Source organism: Cricetulus griseus, chromosome 2 (genome assembly GCF_003668045.3).
Source record: "Cricetulus griseus strain 17A/GY chromosome 2, alternate assembly CriGri-PICRH-1.0, whole genome shotgun sequence".
NCBI lineage: Eukaryota > Metazoa > Chordata > Mammalia > Rodentia > Cricetidae > Cricetulus > Cricetulus griseus.
In genome coordinates this window covers 344,148,216-344,167,107 of record NC_048595.1, presented here as the reverse complement: position 1 = coordinate 344,167,107, position 18,892 = coordinate 344,148,216, and the positions used below count along the sequence as shown (strand labels likewise).

Below are 18,892 nucleotides of genomic sequence, written 5' to 3'. Positions count from 1 at the left end.
AAGTATCCTTATTCTTGCTCTAGCCCTGTCATAATCAGGTTGTTCTCTAAAATATTGTGAAGAACAATGAACTAGAACTTGGTTGACTCCAAAGTTGATACTACATCTAAAATAGCACCAAAACTCTTTGCATATGCTTTTTTGAGGTGAACACTTATTTCCAACCTGCATCAGGTGACAATTCCTTCAGTCAGACATGTAGGGAAGAGTGATGAAGATGCTGACTATTTCCCAAGGTCATCTCGGAAGGTTACCTTGTGGTCTGTTTTTCTGATTCATCCAGCATTATTGGTATACCAGTAGGACTAGTAGCAGTGTGACCAATACAACAGTTAAATGCTCCATATAGAACCCCCAATTCAATATCACTCCATTCATAACACTCCTAGCTCAGCTACAAGTTTCCCCTCAAGTGGAGTTATCCTATCCTTCCTGTCACTTAGTTTCAAAGAGCAGGAAGCCTGCGAAGGTGGAGAAGCGCTGGTGGTCCCCATGGAGGGCACCATTGCCCATTCGCAGCCAGACTTCATCCCCTTTGGCCAGTTTGAGCACTGCATGGTTGCTGGATGTATCTGATTTCCCCTTTGTTTCATAGCTGGAAGAAAGAGGAACACACTACTTAGTCTTTACCGTGCCAACCTAGATCTTGAGCATATTCTGTCCCTACCTTCTCCTATGCCTTAGGTATAGCCATGTATTAAGTTCTCTAAATGGCATGCAAGTGGGAATAGCATGAGACACTTCTAGAACTGTCCAATTAAACTTACTTAGGACATTAACAACAATTGCTACAGTGGCCTTGAAAGACATTTGTAACATCTGTGGTCTTGACCATTACTATGTAGAAGAGAGCTCTCTTACCCCTACTTAGACAGGAAACATACACCCAGGATTATCTTACCAGACTTCCCCAGACTGTTCTATAAGGAAGAAGGAAAGCTCTACTATCTTTCAACCTTTCTATTTTTACAAGGGCTTATTTTCTTCTCACCAACCTGGAATTTGGTATTCAAGGAAGGTACTGTCAACAACCAAAATGAAAATAAGCTTGCTAACAGCCAGGCAGGAGCAATGTGGAAATATATACTATGAGCTGAAAAGATAAAGACTGATGTGTGTGTGTTGGAATGAGAATGACCCCTATAGATTCATGTATTTAAATACTTAGTCCCCAGTTGGTGTACTGTTTAGGAAGGTGTGGCTTTGTTAGAAGAGGTGTGTCATTGGGGCATTGTCTTATCAACATGTGGATCAGGATGGTAGCTCTCAGCTACTGCTCCAGCACCACAATGTCCGCTGCCATCCTCACCACCATGATATTCATGATATTAGCCTCTGAAACTATAAGAAAGCCCCCACTTAAATGCTTTTTTTATAAGTTGCCAAGATCATGGTGTCTCTCCACAGCAATAGAACAGTAACTGAGACACCATGTTATGCTTGGAAAGATTTGGAAAAATCATGGTAACATAAACTCTATATACACTCACCGCCTAAGCAAGGATTCAAAAGAGGTAAATACTCTTTGCAGCTTTTACAAGATGTTTCTTTAAAAAGATGAGTTTGGAGAACAGATATACTTTAAAGATAAATAGAGTCCAAACAATCAAGACTCTAACAAGGTTGAAAAACAAACTAATAATAATTAAAAATAAATGGTATTTTTATACCTGAAGAGCTAGGACAGAGCTGATGAGTTCCCATTTGGAACTTTCACTCAGAGTCACACTCCACTTATTTCATAGATAGAATATGTTGCCTTTATAACCAAAATGTACTATTGTAAAATGTCTCTTGGTAATAATGACTGCATTTAGAAAAGGACAAAACAACCAAGAGTCAGAAGTGTAACAGGCTAACTGTCCAGAAAGTGTACTGGATATGATTCACTAATATGTCACTGACTTCAAGCAAACAGAGCAGACACCTTATATATTCTAAGTAAACTGTTGCCAAAGACCCAGACTGGGTTAGAAAGACTTGAGATATTTGGTTTAGTTCTCAGATTTCCACCAGCAGGAAGTGGAACATGAAAATGCCTTAAGACAGACTGTTTACCCTTTGGATATGACCATGGAGAAAAGTAGACAAAGAAGACCCTTCAAAGGACAGAATCAGAAGCTGACTTATGAAAGGACCTTTCATCTCTGAGCTCTAAGTTTGAACTGGTTTAGTCTCTCTCCCTTGATGACCAAGACAAAGAAGTGTGTTCTATGGAAGGAGGATGAGCTGGCTGGCCGTTTGGAAATGAGGGGCCTGGAAAGGGCAGGCTGTTCACCAGAATTCATTCTCTCCTTGTTATGGATTTGATAGAAAATGTCCCCACCAGCCCGTTTGTTTGAACAGTTGGTCCCCAGGTAGTAGAATGTTTTTGGAGGTTGTGGAATCCTTGTAGGTTGTAACAGTGTTCCCTTGAGTGCCTGTTCTCTCTAGATCCTCTTACTTGGCTTTCCATGTGCCTGGGCCACTAAGGTGTGAGGAGCCCTGCCACAAACAGCTCCTACATGGAACTCTTTCCTGCCATCCCTGCTGTGGTGGGATGAGTCCTCTCAATGAATCAAGTGACGGTCGGTCACAGAGATGGGAAAAGTAGTGAATGCCCTCCTAGTTCCTTGTACTAGTTCCTGTACTAGTTCCTTGCTGCCCTCAGGTTTGTTAGGGAGGACTGGGATTCATTGAATAAAATGCCAAATTAAAATGTTCACAGTGTGTTCTTTGCTTCTTCTGACTCTGGAAATGACCATGACCAGTGAGAATTTAGGAGTCAGCTTTATAGATGTCTGAGCCACTTCATCAGACAGCATCCCTGAAAAATAAAAATGAAAACCAAGCAGGAAGAACAGCCCCACCTCCACCACTTTACAATGCTCTCTTCTACCCTACCTGCCACCCTACTTCCCCATCCTGGAACTCTTGCCCTGGATTGCTCAAGGTTCTGGTGTGTCTGAACCACTGGGTTCTGAATCTCTGACAACAATGTTACCTGCTTTGACTGAGGTCAGACTCTAGAAGAACACAGCAACCATGACAAGTGATAAAAATCACAGAGTTTTGAAAAATCAGAGCAAAAAGGGTTTTCCCAGACAGGGTGCTAGTTCTCTGTCTGTCCTAACAGCAGAGCATGATGTAGTACTTTCTAAAACATTCACCTCAAGGAGCTCTGGGGCCAGGGTGGTAAGTGTCAAAGTAAGGCACAGTGTAAAGAAAAGGACCTACTCTAACCTCCTCAGTCAGCCAGTGCAGGCTGTCAACACTGCTAATAGTGGCAGGCTTCAGGCAAGGGGGAGTAGGAAAGCAGAAGAAACCAAATAGACAGGGAATTAAGAAGTTAAAGAAAGATATGAATTCTGGCTAAGAGGAGTGCTGCTAGTCATTTGCCCACAGTCCCTTATCTACTTGATAAGTTCATTACTGTTCTTCTCAAACAGGAGGGATAACCTGACCACATAGCGGGATTCTCGTGGAGAACAAAACTGCTATGTTAGGCTCTGTTAACCCCTAAACTCTTCACTGTCCTTGGACTTCCTCTGTTCAAGTGAAGAAAGCACTTGGGAGACCTGTGACAGAAGACATAACGCACCTGTACATGCTGAAGACTGTGTTGCCATTGTGCATAAGGTACACATACACCTCCTCTACGTCCTCATGCTTCATCATGCTGAAGGTGAAGAAATACACACCTGGAAAGGACAAGGATTTCCTCATTCACTCATACACAGACATTGAGTCAAGTGATTTCACACAAGGCTTTTTGTATTCTGTGTATTATGTGGTTTCATGGCCCGTTCATATGAATATTCTCTCATTTGCTTGTCTTAAAAATGCTTTGATTTGTTTTTTATTGGTTTTTCAAGACAGGGTTTCTCTGTGTAAAAGTCCTGGCTGTCCTGGAACTTGCTTTGTAGACCAGGCTGACATCTGCCTCCCAAGTGCTGGGACTAAAGGCGTGCGCCACCACCCAGCACTTTGATTATTTTCAACTCAGTGTATTTCCTGTCTATACATAGTAAGATTACAAAATATTACTAAAATTAGGCAAACGTGAACTTAAAATGGACAACTGCATTATCCAAATGTAACCAAGATGGTGAAATATTAGCATACAAGTAAATGTTTCATAGTTCTAAAGAAACAGTTTGGGTCATTTCTCATGTGACCCATTGTAAATCAGTGAAGTTTTAATAAAAATATTCAACTTTAACTGCCACAACACCTTGTTACTAAAAGAATATTCTTACTGATTTCCACATTACGGTTTTTGAACTGCTAGCTATACAAGAGAAAAAAAAACAGAAATATCTACAAGAAAAAACTGAAGACACAATGGACCATTCATATTTCTTTTTTATGAAGATATCAGCTATAAGTTTCCCTCTGATGCTGAGCCAAGCCACAGAACAATCATGCTTTGTTAAGTGTTGGGCAGGCATATTTGATGGCAATCAGAGATACCCATTCAAATACCTAGAGATGGGTTCATAGAGGAAAAGCAAAGACAGATGAAAATTATAGGACTGCAAGAAATAGTTTGTACATGGTCTAGTGTTTTACATTTTATAGGATTTAATTTTAGACAACATAACAATTTCCAATGCCTCCAGAAAGTAAATTTATAATCAAAATGACAGGAAAATACCTTAGTCTTCCTTTAAAAATGACACTATAAATAAAAATAGATGTCAGAAACACTTTAGAAAGAGCAGACCAAGAAACAAGATGGTAAAAAGTGAAACTCTTAGAATTAGAATTGCAGAAGTGAACCTGTACCATGTGCACATGGGCTCTCTCTGCAAGGAAATGGGAGGTAAGACGAATTATAAGTTAACTATCAGAATGGTGTCCCACCAAAAGAGCTCAAAAGTCATTTAATTATATAGTCATTGAATTCAGTGGGACCATTGACCCAAGATAGCTAGGCACTCATCTGTGACACATCACAATCTGCAAAAATTTTTACAGGAAACTTAAAGCCCCCAGAGCAGAAAATCACAAAATTGACGCTGACCGAAGCATGATAAACAGATTGTCCCTGCAGTTGCATGCGTTAGGCCATTTCTTATTTAAACAGGGTGAAATAAACCAAAGCACACATTAGAAGCTTATGTGTAAGTTTAACATGGCCACTGCATCCATTAGAATATTTTCCCCTGTATATACCATGGAGGGTAACAAAGAAAGAAAACTCAATACCAGAAATTGAAAAACTGTCAAATTTATGGAAAACTAGGACTCTGAAGAAAATCGATACATCTCAAGTATGTCAAGGTGCTGCCCAAAGCAGCAGGAAGCTGGACAGGGCTTCTAGGAGCAGGGGAAAGTAGATCTCAACCATGCCAGGAAAAACATACTCCCTGATGGAGAAAGGCCACTCTCAAGTGCTGAAAGACAGTCCTGGGATCAGGCCTAATGGAGCAGTTTGCTAGGAAAAAAAAAACCCTAGAAGGCCAAGGTGGCCTTTTTTGTAGTGGCCAATATCAGGATTTGCCAGGAATAACAGGCTGCTGAAAGCCAGGGAGCTTCAAGGCTGCCTCCAAAGTCTTCCTCAGGAAGTATGGGGAGGCAAAGGAACTGTGACCACACAGGATAAATACACAGAAGAGCCCTGCATAAGTATCTTGTTATGCCTTGTTCTGTTGGTATCCCCCGGAGGCCTGCTCTTTTCTGAAGGGAAATGGAGGAGTGGTGATCTAGGGGCCTGGGACAGGGGACTTCAAGGAGTGGATGGAGAAAAGCTGCAGTTGTCATGTATTGTATGAGAGAAGAATAAACACAAAGAACAAAATCAGTCAGTCCCCTGGCAGCAAAAAGAGGCACTGAAATGCCACACGTTCAAGGTTGCCTGGGTCCTTTGCTAACAGTCTCCTGCAAATAGCTGATCTAGGAGAAGCCAGTTCAGTCATCAGCTACTTCTTAAAAGTAGAAAGAACATCAAACATTATCCAATGGATGACTATTGGGAAAAGGACATGTCTCTATATACTAGATGAGGGATGATATTGCCAAATATGTACCAGTAAAGCAAGTGGCACGTTTCTAAAAAAGAATTCAAGAACCTGGGTTCAAATAGCCAGACAAGAGAAGGAACTAAAAGCTGGGACATTGGGATATCATGGTTATATTAATTATTTTCCCAATAGTTGTGACCAAATACCTGAAAAGAAGCAATGCAAGGGAAGAAAGGATAATTTTGACTCATTATTATTCCTCATGTTAAGAGGAATGCAGTCTATCATGGCAGAGAAGTTGTGACATCGCCAGCATGACATGATGCAGTGCCATCAGAAAGCAGAGGACAGACAGGACATGGGCTCAGACTCAAGCCTCAAGGCCTGGCCTTAGTGACCTACATCCTCCAGCCACCCCTTCCCACACCCCACTCCCTAAAGGTTTCACAACCTTGCAAACAGTGCCAGCATCTGAGGACCAAGTGTTCAAACATGGCCTTCCAGGAGACATTTCATGTTCACTCTCCACATTCTGTCTCAGGCCTCCACGGCCTCATGGCTGTCTTATAATACAAAATGCATTTACTAAGACTTTTAAAGTCTCCAGTGTTCTTAATAGCCCCAACTGTCATCACAAGTGCAAAGAATTCTTTTCTAGAATCAAAGTATTCTCTTAACTGTGGCTCTCTACACAGGTCAAAACTGAGTTGCATACTTCCAACATAATGACACAGAGTAAATATTCCCATTCTAAAAGGCAGTAAGGGGAGCAAAACCAAACCCTACTAGGGCAAGCCCTAACCCTACAGCTCCCAGGCAGGGATCTGGGGTCTGTGGCAGAATTATCTGCCTCTGAAGGGCTTCAGCTGCCCCACCTTTCCAGCTCAGCCACCTGTAGCATAGATAGCTTCTCTCTTTGGGCAGATCCACTCTAAGACTGCAGGTCCTTGCCGGAAAACCACAACTGTTGTTGAAAGTTGAGCATCTCCAACATTCTGGGAAAGCCATTGCAACTTGAGCTTTACCTTCATGCCTTCACAAAGCAGCCTCTCAAGTCCTCTTTGTAGGGGCTCTGACCCTGAACACATTGGATGGCTCAGAGGCCCTCTAGACACTTGGTACCAGACTGCAAAAGACTCTATGTCCTAATGACTCTTAACATCATTAATGTCTGCAAGATCAATATCATAAGAATGATACTGCCAACTCCTACTGCCAGCTCAAAACATAGGCTGGCCCACCTTGCACCACAGCTGTAGAAGCCTTTATGTGCCTTTGAGGCTGACCCTGGGAAAACCCTTCCACTGGTGGCCATATTGGATCAAGAACCCCTTTAACTGCCCCACCCCCACCCTGTGCAGTCTACATTCCTGTGGGCACTCTGGCCTTCCAAACTGCCACCAGAAACTTCCACTAAGGTCTGCTCACAGTAGTCTAGGGCCTTTCTAATCTGAAGTTCCAAACACTTCCACACTCCTCCTGCAAAACAAACCCCACCTCTTCTTCTTTCCCTCCTTTCTCTTTTTAATGGTTTCATTCATTGATATTTGCATCTCACCTGATACAGGAGCCCCAAATCTACCAGTCATGACATCAAAGAAGTTTCCAATGTTGGTCTCAACACTGCTGAAAATGATGCCACTGTTCTGATTGCTGAAGTGTGTTGCTAGAGAAGCCATGAATGCAATCTAAGGAGAAAGCTGGTGATCAGTCCAAATTTGTCTTAAAGAAAAAAGTCCTCGTACAGGTAATTTTATTGCAACATTATTTGTGATGGAAAGCTTGAATGTAAATACCAAACAATAGACAAATAAGTAAATAAATTACAATAATTTAATGTGTTTTATGTCATATAGATATTAGTCTGCATTAACAGTTCTGAACATAGTTTAAAAACTCCTAGTCCTTAAAAGATATGTTTTTTAATATTAAAATTCTGTTATCAAGTAAAACTGTAAAAATTTGCATGAAGTTCTCAGGCTGTAATATTAAATGTATGTTTGTATATTACATGATTAGAGAAACTGACAATTAAGCAACTTCTTAATTTTGTTAACCTAGGGAAATGTCTTTTCATACATTAATTAAAAGTAGGCAACACAAAAAAATTTTAAAACTAAAACAGTAGGCAACACAAATTAGCAAATAAAATATAAGTAGATGTTTAGCCATTCATGTATGTATGTTTAAATGTTTCAGTGCAACTTGGTTAAAACCCTCTTATCTAACCCATTGTCTCATCACGAAAATAGGATATGAGTTCATATTTATGGCTAGTCCTATGAGAGAGTTGGATTTCACACTCAATAAATACCCTTTCCTAAGAATGCTCTCAAAGCTGTGTTTGAGAACAGACCTGATGCAAACATCCTTTCATGGAGAGGAACAACGTGAAACTGAGGTGTCCCCAAGATGAGTGAAGACTTGTTCATTGGAACCTTTTTGGTCCCTAATGTTCAGACAGCGTTAGAAGTCACCTGGAGATATGTAGAGGGTGGCTTACCTGCAGTTCTGGTGGCACCCCTGGGTAGCCTTTCTCTCCTTTGGGGCCATGCTGTCCCCGCTCCCCTCGAGGCCCCAAGTCTCCTTTGTCTCCTTTCTCACCTTTGGCCCCTTCATGGCCAGTGGCACCATTATTTCCATTGTTTCCATGGTTTCCTTTAAAAATCAGAAATCATATGAGAAAACTGTCTCACTCCTACCACTGTGTATTTTTAGACAAACACAGCTCCTTCCTTCAAAAATATTCAAACTCAATTGTAAGAGGAGATCATGAAAACAACCCTGACCACAGCCATTTAAAGAGCATCCAATGAGTGCTCTTTTACTGGCTCTGAAATAGCATTAGAGACAGAGACTCCAAAGCATGTTTCTCTCTAAAGCAAGGAATGAATCAAAGACTGTGTAGAAGACTCACCATCATATTACCATTGGAAACAGTGCAGATTAGCAAACAAAATACCCACCAGTGCTAGGATGGCTACAGCTTATTACATTATATATTCATAAAAATATTTTAAAGGACCTAAGTTACAATAAACATAAGTGATTTTTTTAGTTAAGTTTGTAAGTAAATAGGGATGGCATTGCACTATTTTAGTTTGAATCATTATGTATTTATGTGTTATTTCCATAGAGAAAAAAACTAATTCTAGTTATTATCCACAATTATATATAGTTTTTCCTGAATGGATGAAACATGGGTGATTTTGTATTGTTCTATGTTTTCCATCTCCTTCAAGTCTTCTACCAAAGATCTGAGGCAATTCTATAATAGGGAGGAAATTAATTTTTCAAAGCAAGGGTCAGGCTCTGCAACTTTTTCTTATTTTTCATATTTGCTAACCTTCAGGCTCTTCTGCATTACACTTTGTATGTTATCTTTGACAGGGCACTAAATTAGACTTGCAATGCTTCCAGAGCAATGAACTTTGACTGTTAGATTAAAGTGTTCTGTTACAAAGATGCTTCTTATTGGGAAACATTTAACCAAAGCCAGCTTGCCCTGTAGCATCACAGGAGGTCAACAAGTGTAAAGATCATTTGCTTCCCATCATGGGCTGTGTGAATGGAGGCCTCTGGTGGACAATGACATAGGTCTATGTATAGGACAGGGTTTGGAAGCATATATATATATATATATATATATATTATATATATATATATATATAATTTTTGGTTTCACATGAGAGGTACAAAAGAGTTAATCCAACATTGATAATTATTAACATCAATGGGGGAAAGTAAGGGAACACAAGCAGACTTCTTGTAGAAGGAACTCCTTAGGGGTGGGGACAAGTAGAAAGGTCCACTCTCTGCCCACTCACGTCATTGGAGTAACAATCTAACACAGAGGTTGACCATGGATCTAGAGCAGTGGGTCTCAACCTCTGGGCTCTGACGCCTCTGGAGGGGCAAACAACCCTTTCACAGGGGGTCACTTAAAACCATCAGAAATATCAGATATTTTCATTACAATTTATAACAATAACACAATGACTCATGCAATATCAATAAAAATAATTTTAAGGCTGGGGGTCTTTACAGCATGAGGAACTATATTAAAGGGTCACAGTATTAGGAAGGTTGAGCACTGCTGCTCTAAAGGCGTCTGAGGTTCTTTTTGCTGTCACATGCTTCCAGAGTACAAAAACATGTCCATGAGTCCAAGTGAGGTATGGAAATCAACTGGAGACAACGAAAATCAGTGAAATCAAATAAATTAAATAAATAAATAAATAAAGCCTAAACCTAAAATGACACAAGAAGTCATACCCCTCGTTGGATGGCAAAGTGACATCCAGCAAGCTTTCCTTTCTACCTGCCTTCATTTAATACTTTTTAAATAAAGTTATGGTGTGTTGTGTAAAATACACTATGGCAGAAATACTGACTGCTGTGGTTTAGATAAATGTCTCTCCAAAGCCCTCATGTTAGAGGCTTGCTCTCCAATGTGGTGCTGTTGGGAAGTGGTGTAAACACCAAGGGGTGTGGTCTACTTGGAGGTTAAAGGTCACTGAGGACATATGGTCTGAAGGAGGTTGTAGGAACCTGGTCTTTTCTACTCTCTCACTTCCTGGCTATCATGAGGTGAGTGGCTTTACTTCACCGCAGCTCCCCCATTATGAGGTACTGCCTAACTACAGGCCCAAAAGTAGTCTCAGCCAGCCATGGGAGAAACTCCAGATCCATTAGCAAAATAAACCTCTTCTCTATGTAATTTGATTATATAAGGAATTTGCAATAGTAGCAGAAGGTGACTAGTATATAGATGCTAAGATGGGTCTCAGTTCTCAGTAAGCAGCTCTATCCACAGGCTAGTGAAGAATCTCCCCTCCTTTGAGCCTCAGCATGCATATCTGAAGCATCTTGGATTCTGAGTAGTGTAAAGAATAAATGCTATAGAGTAGTGTTCCACTTGAACCGACCTAATGAACCCAACTCCCCTGCCAGATTCTTTATCTTTGCATTTCCCATGCATACTCAGTATATGTCAACCTCAAGTATTTGCATTTGCTCTTGACATCTGTTTTTTGACACAGTCTATTGTTGAAATTGCAGTGCAAACTGTGTTTCCTTACCCGGAATGCCAGGAGGGCCTGGAGGCCCAGGGGGCCCTTGGTAACCACGGAATCCATAATCTCCATGACAACACTTGCTGCAGTCTGGGGGCAGTCCTCCCGTTTGTGGAGACTTAAAAATGATGAAAAATGAAACTTCAGGTAAAGATATTTATGAGCACCTATGAACTTTTTCACTCCCTCTGGCCTTCACCCTTAGATAAGTTTAACTTAAGTCACAGTCACATAAGAAAAAAATAGTGTGGGACATTGGGAATATGTGTGGAATTGGGGCTAGGAAGAAGTTATGGCAGTGGGTGATCAAAGGTAAAGGCAATAGGAGCTCTACACAGATGTGCCTTGGGGTGGTGTGAGTGCGGGCCTGTGCAGACAATGGGGAGGGTTGGGGGGTTGTCTTGGACAGCATCTTCCCATGCAAGCCTATGACAGTAAAAGCAGAATCTCGTTCAGAAGAGGACAAGGAAGCCTCTTCTCTCTCTCACACACTACCCAGAAGTCTCAGGTACAATTAGACTACAGTATCCCTCAAAGCAAACAAGCAACAACTTCCAGCACAACAACTAAACACCACACTCCTAATAATGGCTTAGAGGTCTCAAGAACTCTGTAACTCCACCTTCCCAAACCTCTCAAGCACACAAATTGCTGTGAAAACAAAGTATTCTCTAGTCTGTGCGTTTATGTATTTATTTGTAAGCTGAAAAGTAGAAATATAGTTATATACAACAGCTGTTTGGAGACGTGCCTGCACATCCTTGTCGAATGGCTAGTTCATTCGCATATGCATTACCGTACTTGCTTTCCCGTGATGAATACATTCAAAGTCTGCTCTCTTGGCAGTTTTCAAGATTTCAGTACATTGCTGTTAACTGTATTCATCCAATCGATTTTTATTATTTACACCTTGAGCAACTTTAACTTCATTGTAAGTGTTTAACATTTTACACATTCCTCCTCTAAACATAAAGTGATTATCTTACTGTGCAAACTAATATTTAATGAGTACAAATGGGTACTATGTATGCTCAACTGTGGCTTCCAGAAAAATTCTTATTTATACAAAAATAAAATTCTAAAGTATACTCTTGCTGTGAATGAACTGAAGACCTGGTGAAGTGGCTGCTGGGAGAGTCAGAACATGTAAAATCTGGATTCTTGTCTGCACTGGCAATTCGCCTTTTAATTGTGTCATGCAAAATACTTGTGGAAACTTTCCTAGACACCAATTATAATTCAACAGTTTTGAAAACAGGACGTTGTTGCTAAGGGATTCATTGTGAAAAAAGAAAACGAGGGAGGACTGGAGTGGACAGAACAGAGGACAAAGATGGGGCACGAGGCAGAGAAAGAAGAGGGAAGAGTTTACCATTTCAGGTTTCTCTGCCACTAGACATCCCCCAAGGAGAAAACTGGATGAAGGGTTCACATTACTACACATTTACACCATACTTTTGTTGGTTGGTCTTACAGGCTTGGTCACCGTCCTCCCTTTTCCCTAAAGTTTTCCATAAAACTACTGAGGGACTAAGTAGCCTGCCCTGGTCCACGCCTTCTGTTGCCACCACTCAGAAACCAGTGATGAGGGATCAAGAGCTATATGCTGGAGATATCTCTTAGTTTTAAGTCTGCCAAGACCAATCACAGACAGGTATAAATTAATATTAGCTAAGGAAACAAATCAACTAATACACTTGGTTGGAAATGAAGACACTTGGAAATCAAGCCCCACAGCCAACCCCACCTACTGCACATCTGAGAAGTATGTTCCTCATCTCCTGGGATGATTTGCTAATGTGAAATACAGCTTCTGTGCCCCAGGAATCCAGAGCTTTGCCAATGATGGGTTTCATGGATAGAGAAAGGGGGAAAGAGTTGTGTAAGAACAGATGGAAATACTGAGATGCTTAAAACTGCTAGAATAATCACTGCACTGGGACCAGTGTCCCTGATCAGTTCTATGGGGCCTTAGAAAGTCACCATTCCCAGACATCAGTCTGAGTTGGTCCTTTCCAAGCAAAGATACTATTGTGTTTAACTTTCAATAGTAATTTTGAAAGACCTTTAACTTTTTAAATTTTAAATAAATTTATTAGATTTATTTCTTTCTTGTAATATGTAACACACATGTGACACTCAGAGGACAAACTTGTGGGTTAAGTTCATCAGGCTTGACAACAAGCGCCTCTACCTGTTGAGCCAGCTCAGGCAAGAGATAGCCCTGATACTTCCATTTCTAAATGTCTAGTATCTGAACACAAGGAGGTGGTGTTTCTTAGTTCCCAAGCCAAAAAGCATGAGTGATGCATGTGCAAGCTGTCTGGGGTAACTCAGGGAGCACAGAGCTGCCACCAGGGCAACAGAGTCCTGGTTCTCCTAGTTGGCTGCCTCCCAGGGACCCTCCTATGATGTTTCACCACTTGTTCTTTCATCCGACTTTGTCTTTCAAGGTGGAGTTCAGAGGAACAATGATAATGCAGCAAGGAGTCAAGGAAAGAGGGAGAGAGAGAAAGAGGGGGAGGGAGGGAGGGAGGGAGGGAGGGAGGGAGGGAGGGAGGAAGGGAAGGAGGAGAGAGAGAATATGTTGTGCATATTGCTAGTGTGTGCTCATGAGTGTGCATGTGTGGGGACCAGAGATGAGTGTTAGTATTCTTCCTCCGCCAGTTTTTCACAAGATAGAGTCACTGAGCCAGAAGCCCGTGCTAGCTAGGCAGGCTGGCCAAGGAACTTCAGGGATCTGCCAGTCTCAGGTGTACAGGTGTACAGCCACACCTGGCTTTTTAGGTGAGTGCTGGGAATGTGAATTCGGGTCCCATGCTTGCATAGCAGGCTGACCGAGCCATTTCCCCAGCCCTCTCATGAGACTTTTGATGGACTCTGAAGTTGGACAGGATATGATTTAGACTTTTTATTCTCACCATGGAAGATTTTGCATATGGGAAGTTTCTATCCATGGCCTCTTAAGTTTACCATCCTCCTTCCCAAATCAGGTAGCTATACACTGGAAACATGCAGTTGAACAGTTAAGAGGAGAGGGGTGTCTGTAAGACAAGCTCTCCCCATTTTGCAAAACTGAGTTCTACTATTAATGACTGGAGAAAAAGAATCCACAGTTCTTTTCTTGTAGAGACAAGAAGGTAGGGAGAGAAGGGAAAAAAGGAAGCGGAGTGAGGCTTTGGTAAAGAAAGTGCCAGAAAAGAATATAGATATGTAGAACTCTCCCAGCTGCAACCCACCATGGACTATAGCCACAAACCTTACTACCTCACTGCCCTGCTACCACAGACAGAGCTTTCAGGAGCAAAGTTTAGCCTAAACTCCTGCACTAGTTCAGTTCCCCCTTGCTCCAGACCCTCAGATCATCTGCAGTCTCCTCTAACTGCAAAGGACCCAGCCACTCCCCAGCTGCTAATGGGCTCACTGGTCCTCTGCTGTGGACAGCCACCTTTTTCTCTCTTCTCTTCACTAATTTTTTAAGGCCAGTAACCAACACTATTCTTTTTTTTTCCAAGTTTTCCTTGTACGTTGACCTTGTTTACCGCACAGAATTTAATCAAACTTAGTTAAGAAATTAACAAAAAGACTGATGGAATATGAGTAAAGTTCAGTGATGCTCATAATGAAACCTGTTGCTTTTTATGCTCATTTTAAAACTTAATAAAAAATTAAAAATAAATAAAAAGGTTGAAAAAAATGAATGAATGAACAAATAAACATTGACAATATTTTTCCTAATAGAGCACTTCAGAGCAGGTTGGTAGTAGAGGCTTGGGTGTGTTTATGGTCTCAGTCCCCATCCTATAGCCTGGGAAAAGTCAAAGCTGGGAAATGCTTGGGGCAGAATTGATGGGGGAAAGGAGAATTAGTATAAAGAAGAGGATGGGGGAAGTAGGGAGAGAAGGAAGACTGTGACCCTAAATTTGGTCTGTGCACCAGTATCCACTTGTAGAGGAATGGTACCCAAAGCTTCTGAGATGCTACTGGCTTTGAATCTCCTGGGTAGCTCCACGTGGGTCTTTATCTGAAGATGCTTCAGGAATCCAGGGCTAGAAGATTAGAATGTGGAGTGGAGCAAAACTGTAATTGGGATTTCAGTGGCCTGGTTGGTGCTAGTTAAAAAGTTATGTGAAGATCACTGAAGCAAACACCTTTAGACAGAAGGCAGTTTCTGAAGAGGCATTCTGTTTACACCCCCAACCTGGCAAAACCCCACAGACCGACTTGGAAACTGCACTGTGTGGTTCAGTTACATGTCTCAGGCATATCCCAGTTCTGCTGCTGAGTCTGTGTGGGTCCTTGTCTAACTGCAGAACCTTCTCACTCTGTGGCAGGGCAGTGGGGAGGTGTAGGTCACAACCATGTGAGAAGTCTCAGGGGCTCTACAAAGCATCCAGTCCACGGTTCTTGTGGTAATGAGCACTGCTTCAAAGATCACATATCCACAGTACCCTTTTCTCCACTCCAGCTAACTAGCATTTGTCATAATTAGGCTCTAAGTACAAATGACTTTCTCCCTGTTTCTGCTGCTTTCGATTAAATTGAAGTTTGCTGGTTTGCAATTCCCTGCACCACAAAAAACCTTTAGTGACTCCTTTGTCACCTAAAAGACTTAAGGAAAATGTCTTCAGATACTGAGCTTCTGCTCCAACAAATAAACCAAGCTCTGTCATTAGGAGACTGAGTTATTCAAGAGCTTGTAATTTAGATATGTAATCTTTTTTGTTTCCTTTCCTTTTAATGAGCTAATCTGTTTTTTTTTTAAAAATGTCTAAACAAGAAGGCTTAGCAACCTAGACTGCTACAAAACAAATAAACAACACTAGAGGGAAATGTTACAGAAAATTCACTAATCAAAGTAAAGCAAGCTTAAGTGGGTTTTGGCAGAGGCAAAGGGCAGCTTCTCCCTGCTGGGGAGGATTTAAAAGAATCCAATTCTCTTGGAATCAGCAAATAATTATCTACAGCAATGCATTGATCCACACGGGTCAGCCCTTCTTTCAGCATCAACAGAGCAATAACAGTAATAATCAAGTCTCAACACAAAAAGAAGCAGACTCCTTCTGCTGCCCGTTCTGATGGGGCAGTGCTATGGCCACTCTGTCGCAGCACGTCATGCCAATGACTAGGTGTCCCTGTTGGATCCCAGAACAACCCAGAGACACCCACAACCAGTTCGGCAAACTGCTTACAAGCGCGGATCCTAAGAATCATAGTTAAAACAACAGCAACAACAGTCATGTAGGTTTGCAAAGAAATCCTTAGAAGAGAATTCAGAGTACCTGGCCCCAGAATGGGTTGATCTGGGCTAGGTCCTCTACCTCAGGGTGCGGAAGCTCATCTGGTCTCAGGGGTTTTAGGTCTGTAGAAGTGTTATTATCCACAGTCCCAGTTTTAGCATGGCTCCGCTCTCTCACTCTCTCCCTCCTGGAACCGCTACGGCCAGTCTGCTGGTGGCTCTGCACTATCCTGGCCACTGCTTTGTTAGCTCTTCCGCTCACCTCCATGTATTCATCTTGACACAGGCAAAATGGGAGGAAAAGCAAAGCCAGCAGGTGCCACCAGACGATCTGCCTCCTGAGCATGGCTCCCAACAGAGCCACAGAATCTCCCTGGGAAGCTGTCGGGGGCTGTAGGTGCCGTGGTCGCCTCAGGCAAATGCCAGGTCTGGAGAGGAGAGCTGCAGCCGGCTGGGTGGTTTTATACTTTTGGTGTGTAATAAATAAGGCTGCAGTCATGCCAGAGTGACAGCAGCCCTCCTCCCAGACAGAACAGCCCCCATTCATCACATTCCTGCACCACAGGCAAGACAGTCTGTGCGCACGGCGTCCAGTTGGTGGGGTTCATAAATGTCACACCTTGGCATGTTTTTTTGTGTAAGACTGAAGAAAGTGTACACAACCAGCTGGAAACAGAGACCATGCATCCAGTGGTTTGCTTTCATGATTAGACGTGGAAAGGCTGTGCGTTTGTGGTCTAAAATGACTTTTGGAAAAACCCACCCTTGAGCTTGCCAGGAAATCCAGCTCCACTGTATCAGTTCCTGCAGTTACAGCAGGAAGCCGTTCAGGTCAACAGAGAGAGGTCTCGCTCCCAACAGTTACAGACTGCTCTCTCCCACTTTAGGCCACTGCAAGCATCACATTCTCCCTCCCAGATACCAGCAGTTGACAGCAGTCTGCTGACTGGGAAAGACTGGTCTGAGTTCAGAGGTGAAGGCTAGTTTTGGCTGAGATATTTCCCCACAATAAACTTGATTTTCTTCTCCTTTGCATGTCTAAAAAGCCAACGCTAAACACCAGATGATCTAAGTTCTTGCTAGATGGAGATGCAGCCTACTTCCTTGTTAAGAGACATTCCTCTCCAGCTGCTCTCTACCTATGGAATTTTGCTGAGCAGTACCAAGGAAGGATGGAAAACACCCAACAAATATACTATTCTAAGGGCTCAAAACCCAGAGAATTGCTATTTCTTAAAGTGTCTGTGCTTGTATTGATTAAACCAAAGAACAAACCACACTTCTAATCTCTTTTGTGATAGTAAATTTAGAGAATTGATAGTGTTGCCATTAAAAATTACTTTTTCTTTTTTCTTTAAGACAGTGTTTCTCTGTGCAACAGCTCTGCCTATGCTGGAACTCTCTCTTAAACCAGGCTGGCCTTGAACTCACAGAAATCTGCCTGCCTCTGCCTCCCGAGTGCTGGGATGAAAGGCTTGTGCTGCCACCACCCAGCTAAAAATTGCTTTTATTTATAGATCATTCCATCTATTACTCACTGATCAGAAGGTTGTTGGTCCTCCCCCTCAAGGCTTGTTGCGATCCTGTACTCTTCAAGGGGATAAGTGGGCTAGTGTCTGATCTGGGTGCTCTAGGGCAGCAATAGAAGACAGTCAAGACAGTTTTCTATAGAGAAACCAGGGTTGCCTACTGAGCAGCCAGAGAAAGTGAGGAAGAAGCTGCCACAGGCACCCTGTTTCAGCAAAGGAGCTCAAGAACTAAATGTAGCCTCTGAACTAGACAAATTGGCAAATGCTACCTTGGCCAATCTTGCCACTCATTGCCTGACCAACTGTCTCCAGAACCCACATGAATCCAAAGAAAGTGTTGGGGGACAGGGATAGCACTTTCCTATGAAATAAGCTCCGTAGGTCATAGTGGGGGTTGGGTGTCATGATTAGTCAGAGTAGGCCCTTCTCACCTGGGCAGACACCCCAGTTCACCAGTGTGCTAGCTGTGTCTCAGTTGTCCTCCGTGGAGGCTCCTTTGAGCACACACACATCATTCAGGTGTCGACAGCACATCAGACTTCTGTCCAGCTTGAATTCTCTCGGGGAATCCCCTCATAGACCTGGACGGCAATCCTGCAGGACCACAGCCTGTCTGAGGACACATCAGTGGTGAAGGCTCAACTATGGGTAAGAAAGATAACCCAGGACAGTGTCTCAATGGGATGCTCCAACCTCAAGAAGGCCTGGAAAAAATGTGAAAAAGCAAGAAACAGCTGTGAAAACTAGGTCACCTGATTCACTGGTGCTCCAAAAGCTGCCCCTAGCTTTCTCCATCAGGCGTGTGCTGTCTGCTCCATAACTATAAATCATCGTCTTTTGAGTTTCAACCATAGAAAACTACTCATTAGGGTTTCATTCCTGCCATCCATCCTGGTAGTTCTCAAATCTAGCTACACATTAAAATAAACCCAGGGGCTTCTAAAAATACCAGTGCCTTGGTCCTATTTCAAACCTTCCAGTCAGAATCTCCAGGACACTGGAACACCAGAGCTTCCAGCAGTTTTTCCCAGAATGAGGGAGGGCTAGAAGTCATGCATCCATACTCTCCTGGACGTAAGGGGAATAAATAATATCATGATTTGT

At 42.3% G+C, this 18,892-nt stretch overlaps 1 protein-coding gene and 1 long non-coding RNA gene across 23 annotated transcripts in view; one reads left to right on the top strand and one right to left on the bottom strand.

Annotated features, from left to right (window-relative positions):
• Positions 1-18,892, top strand: part of LOC103161680 — a 97,267-nt gene that overhangs the window by 4,099 nt on the left and 74,276 nt on the right. For 17 of the 22 annotated variants that reach the window (XR_003482436.2, XR_004768573.1, XR_004768568.1 and 14 more), the window contains exons 3-5: positions 3,429-3,618; positions 7,513-7,692; positions 11,007-11,167. This is a non-coding gene — a long non-coding RNA (uncharacterized LOC103161680). The other 5 variants (XR_004768564.1, XR_004768567.1, XR_003482441.2 and 2 more) reach the window with 4 other exon arrangements.
• C1qtnf3 (C1q and TNF related 3) lies at positions 39-16,605 on the bottom strand. Its single transcript, XM_027401269.2, has 6 exons — positions 16,303-16,605; positions 11,027-11,138; positions 8,449-8,603; positions 7,504-7,633; positions 3,581-3,680; positions 39-595 (listed from the first exon to the last, which is right to left on the bottom strand). Exons 1-6 carry the CDS (start codon positions 16,603-16,605, stop codon positions 436-438), a joined length of 960 nt encoding a protein of 319 aa, XP_027257070.2. The 3' UTR covers positions 39-435.

Excerpts from the sequence above, each read along its gene's own strand:
- C1qtnf3 (XM_027401269.2), bottom strand. The coding sequence starts at position 16,605 with ATGCTCAGGAGGCAGATCGTCTGGTGGCACCTGCTGGCTTTGCTTTTC. Across the intron at positions 3,681-7,503 it reads ATTTGGGGCTCCTGTATCAG|GTGTGTATTTCTTCACCTTC; the intron begins GTGAGATGCAAA and ends TGTCCTTTCCAG. Across the intron at positions 596-3,580 it reads ACAGTCTTCAGCATGTACAG|CTATGAAACAAAGGGGAAAT; the intron begins GTGCGTTATGTC and ends TCTTTCTTCCAG.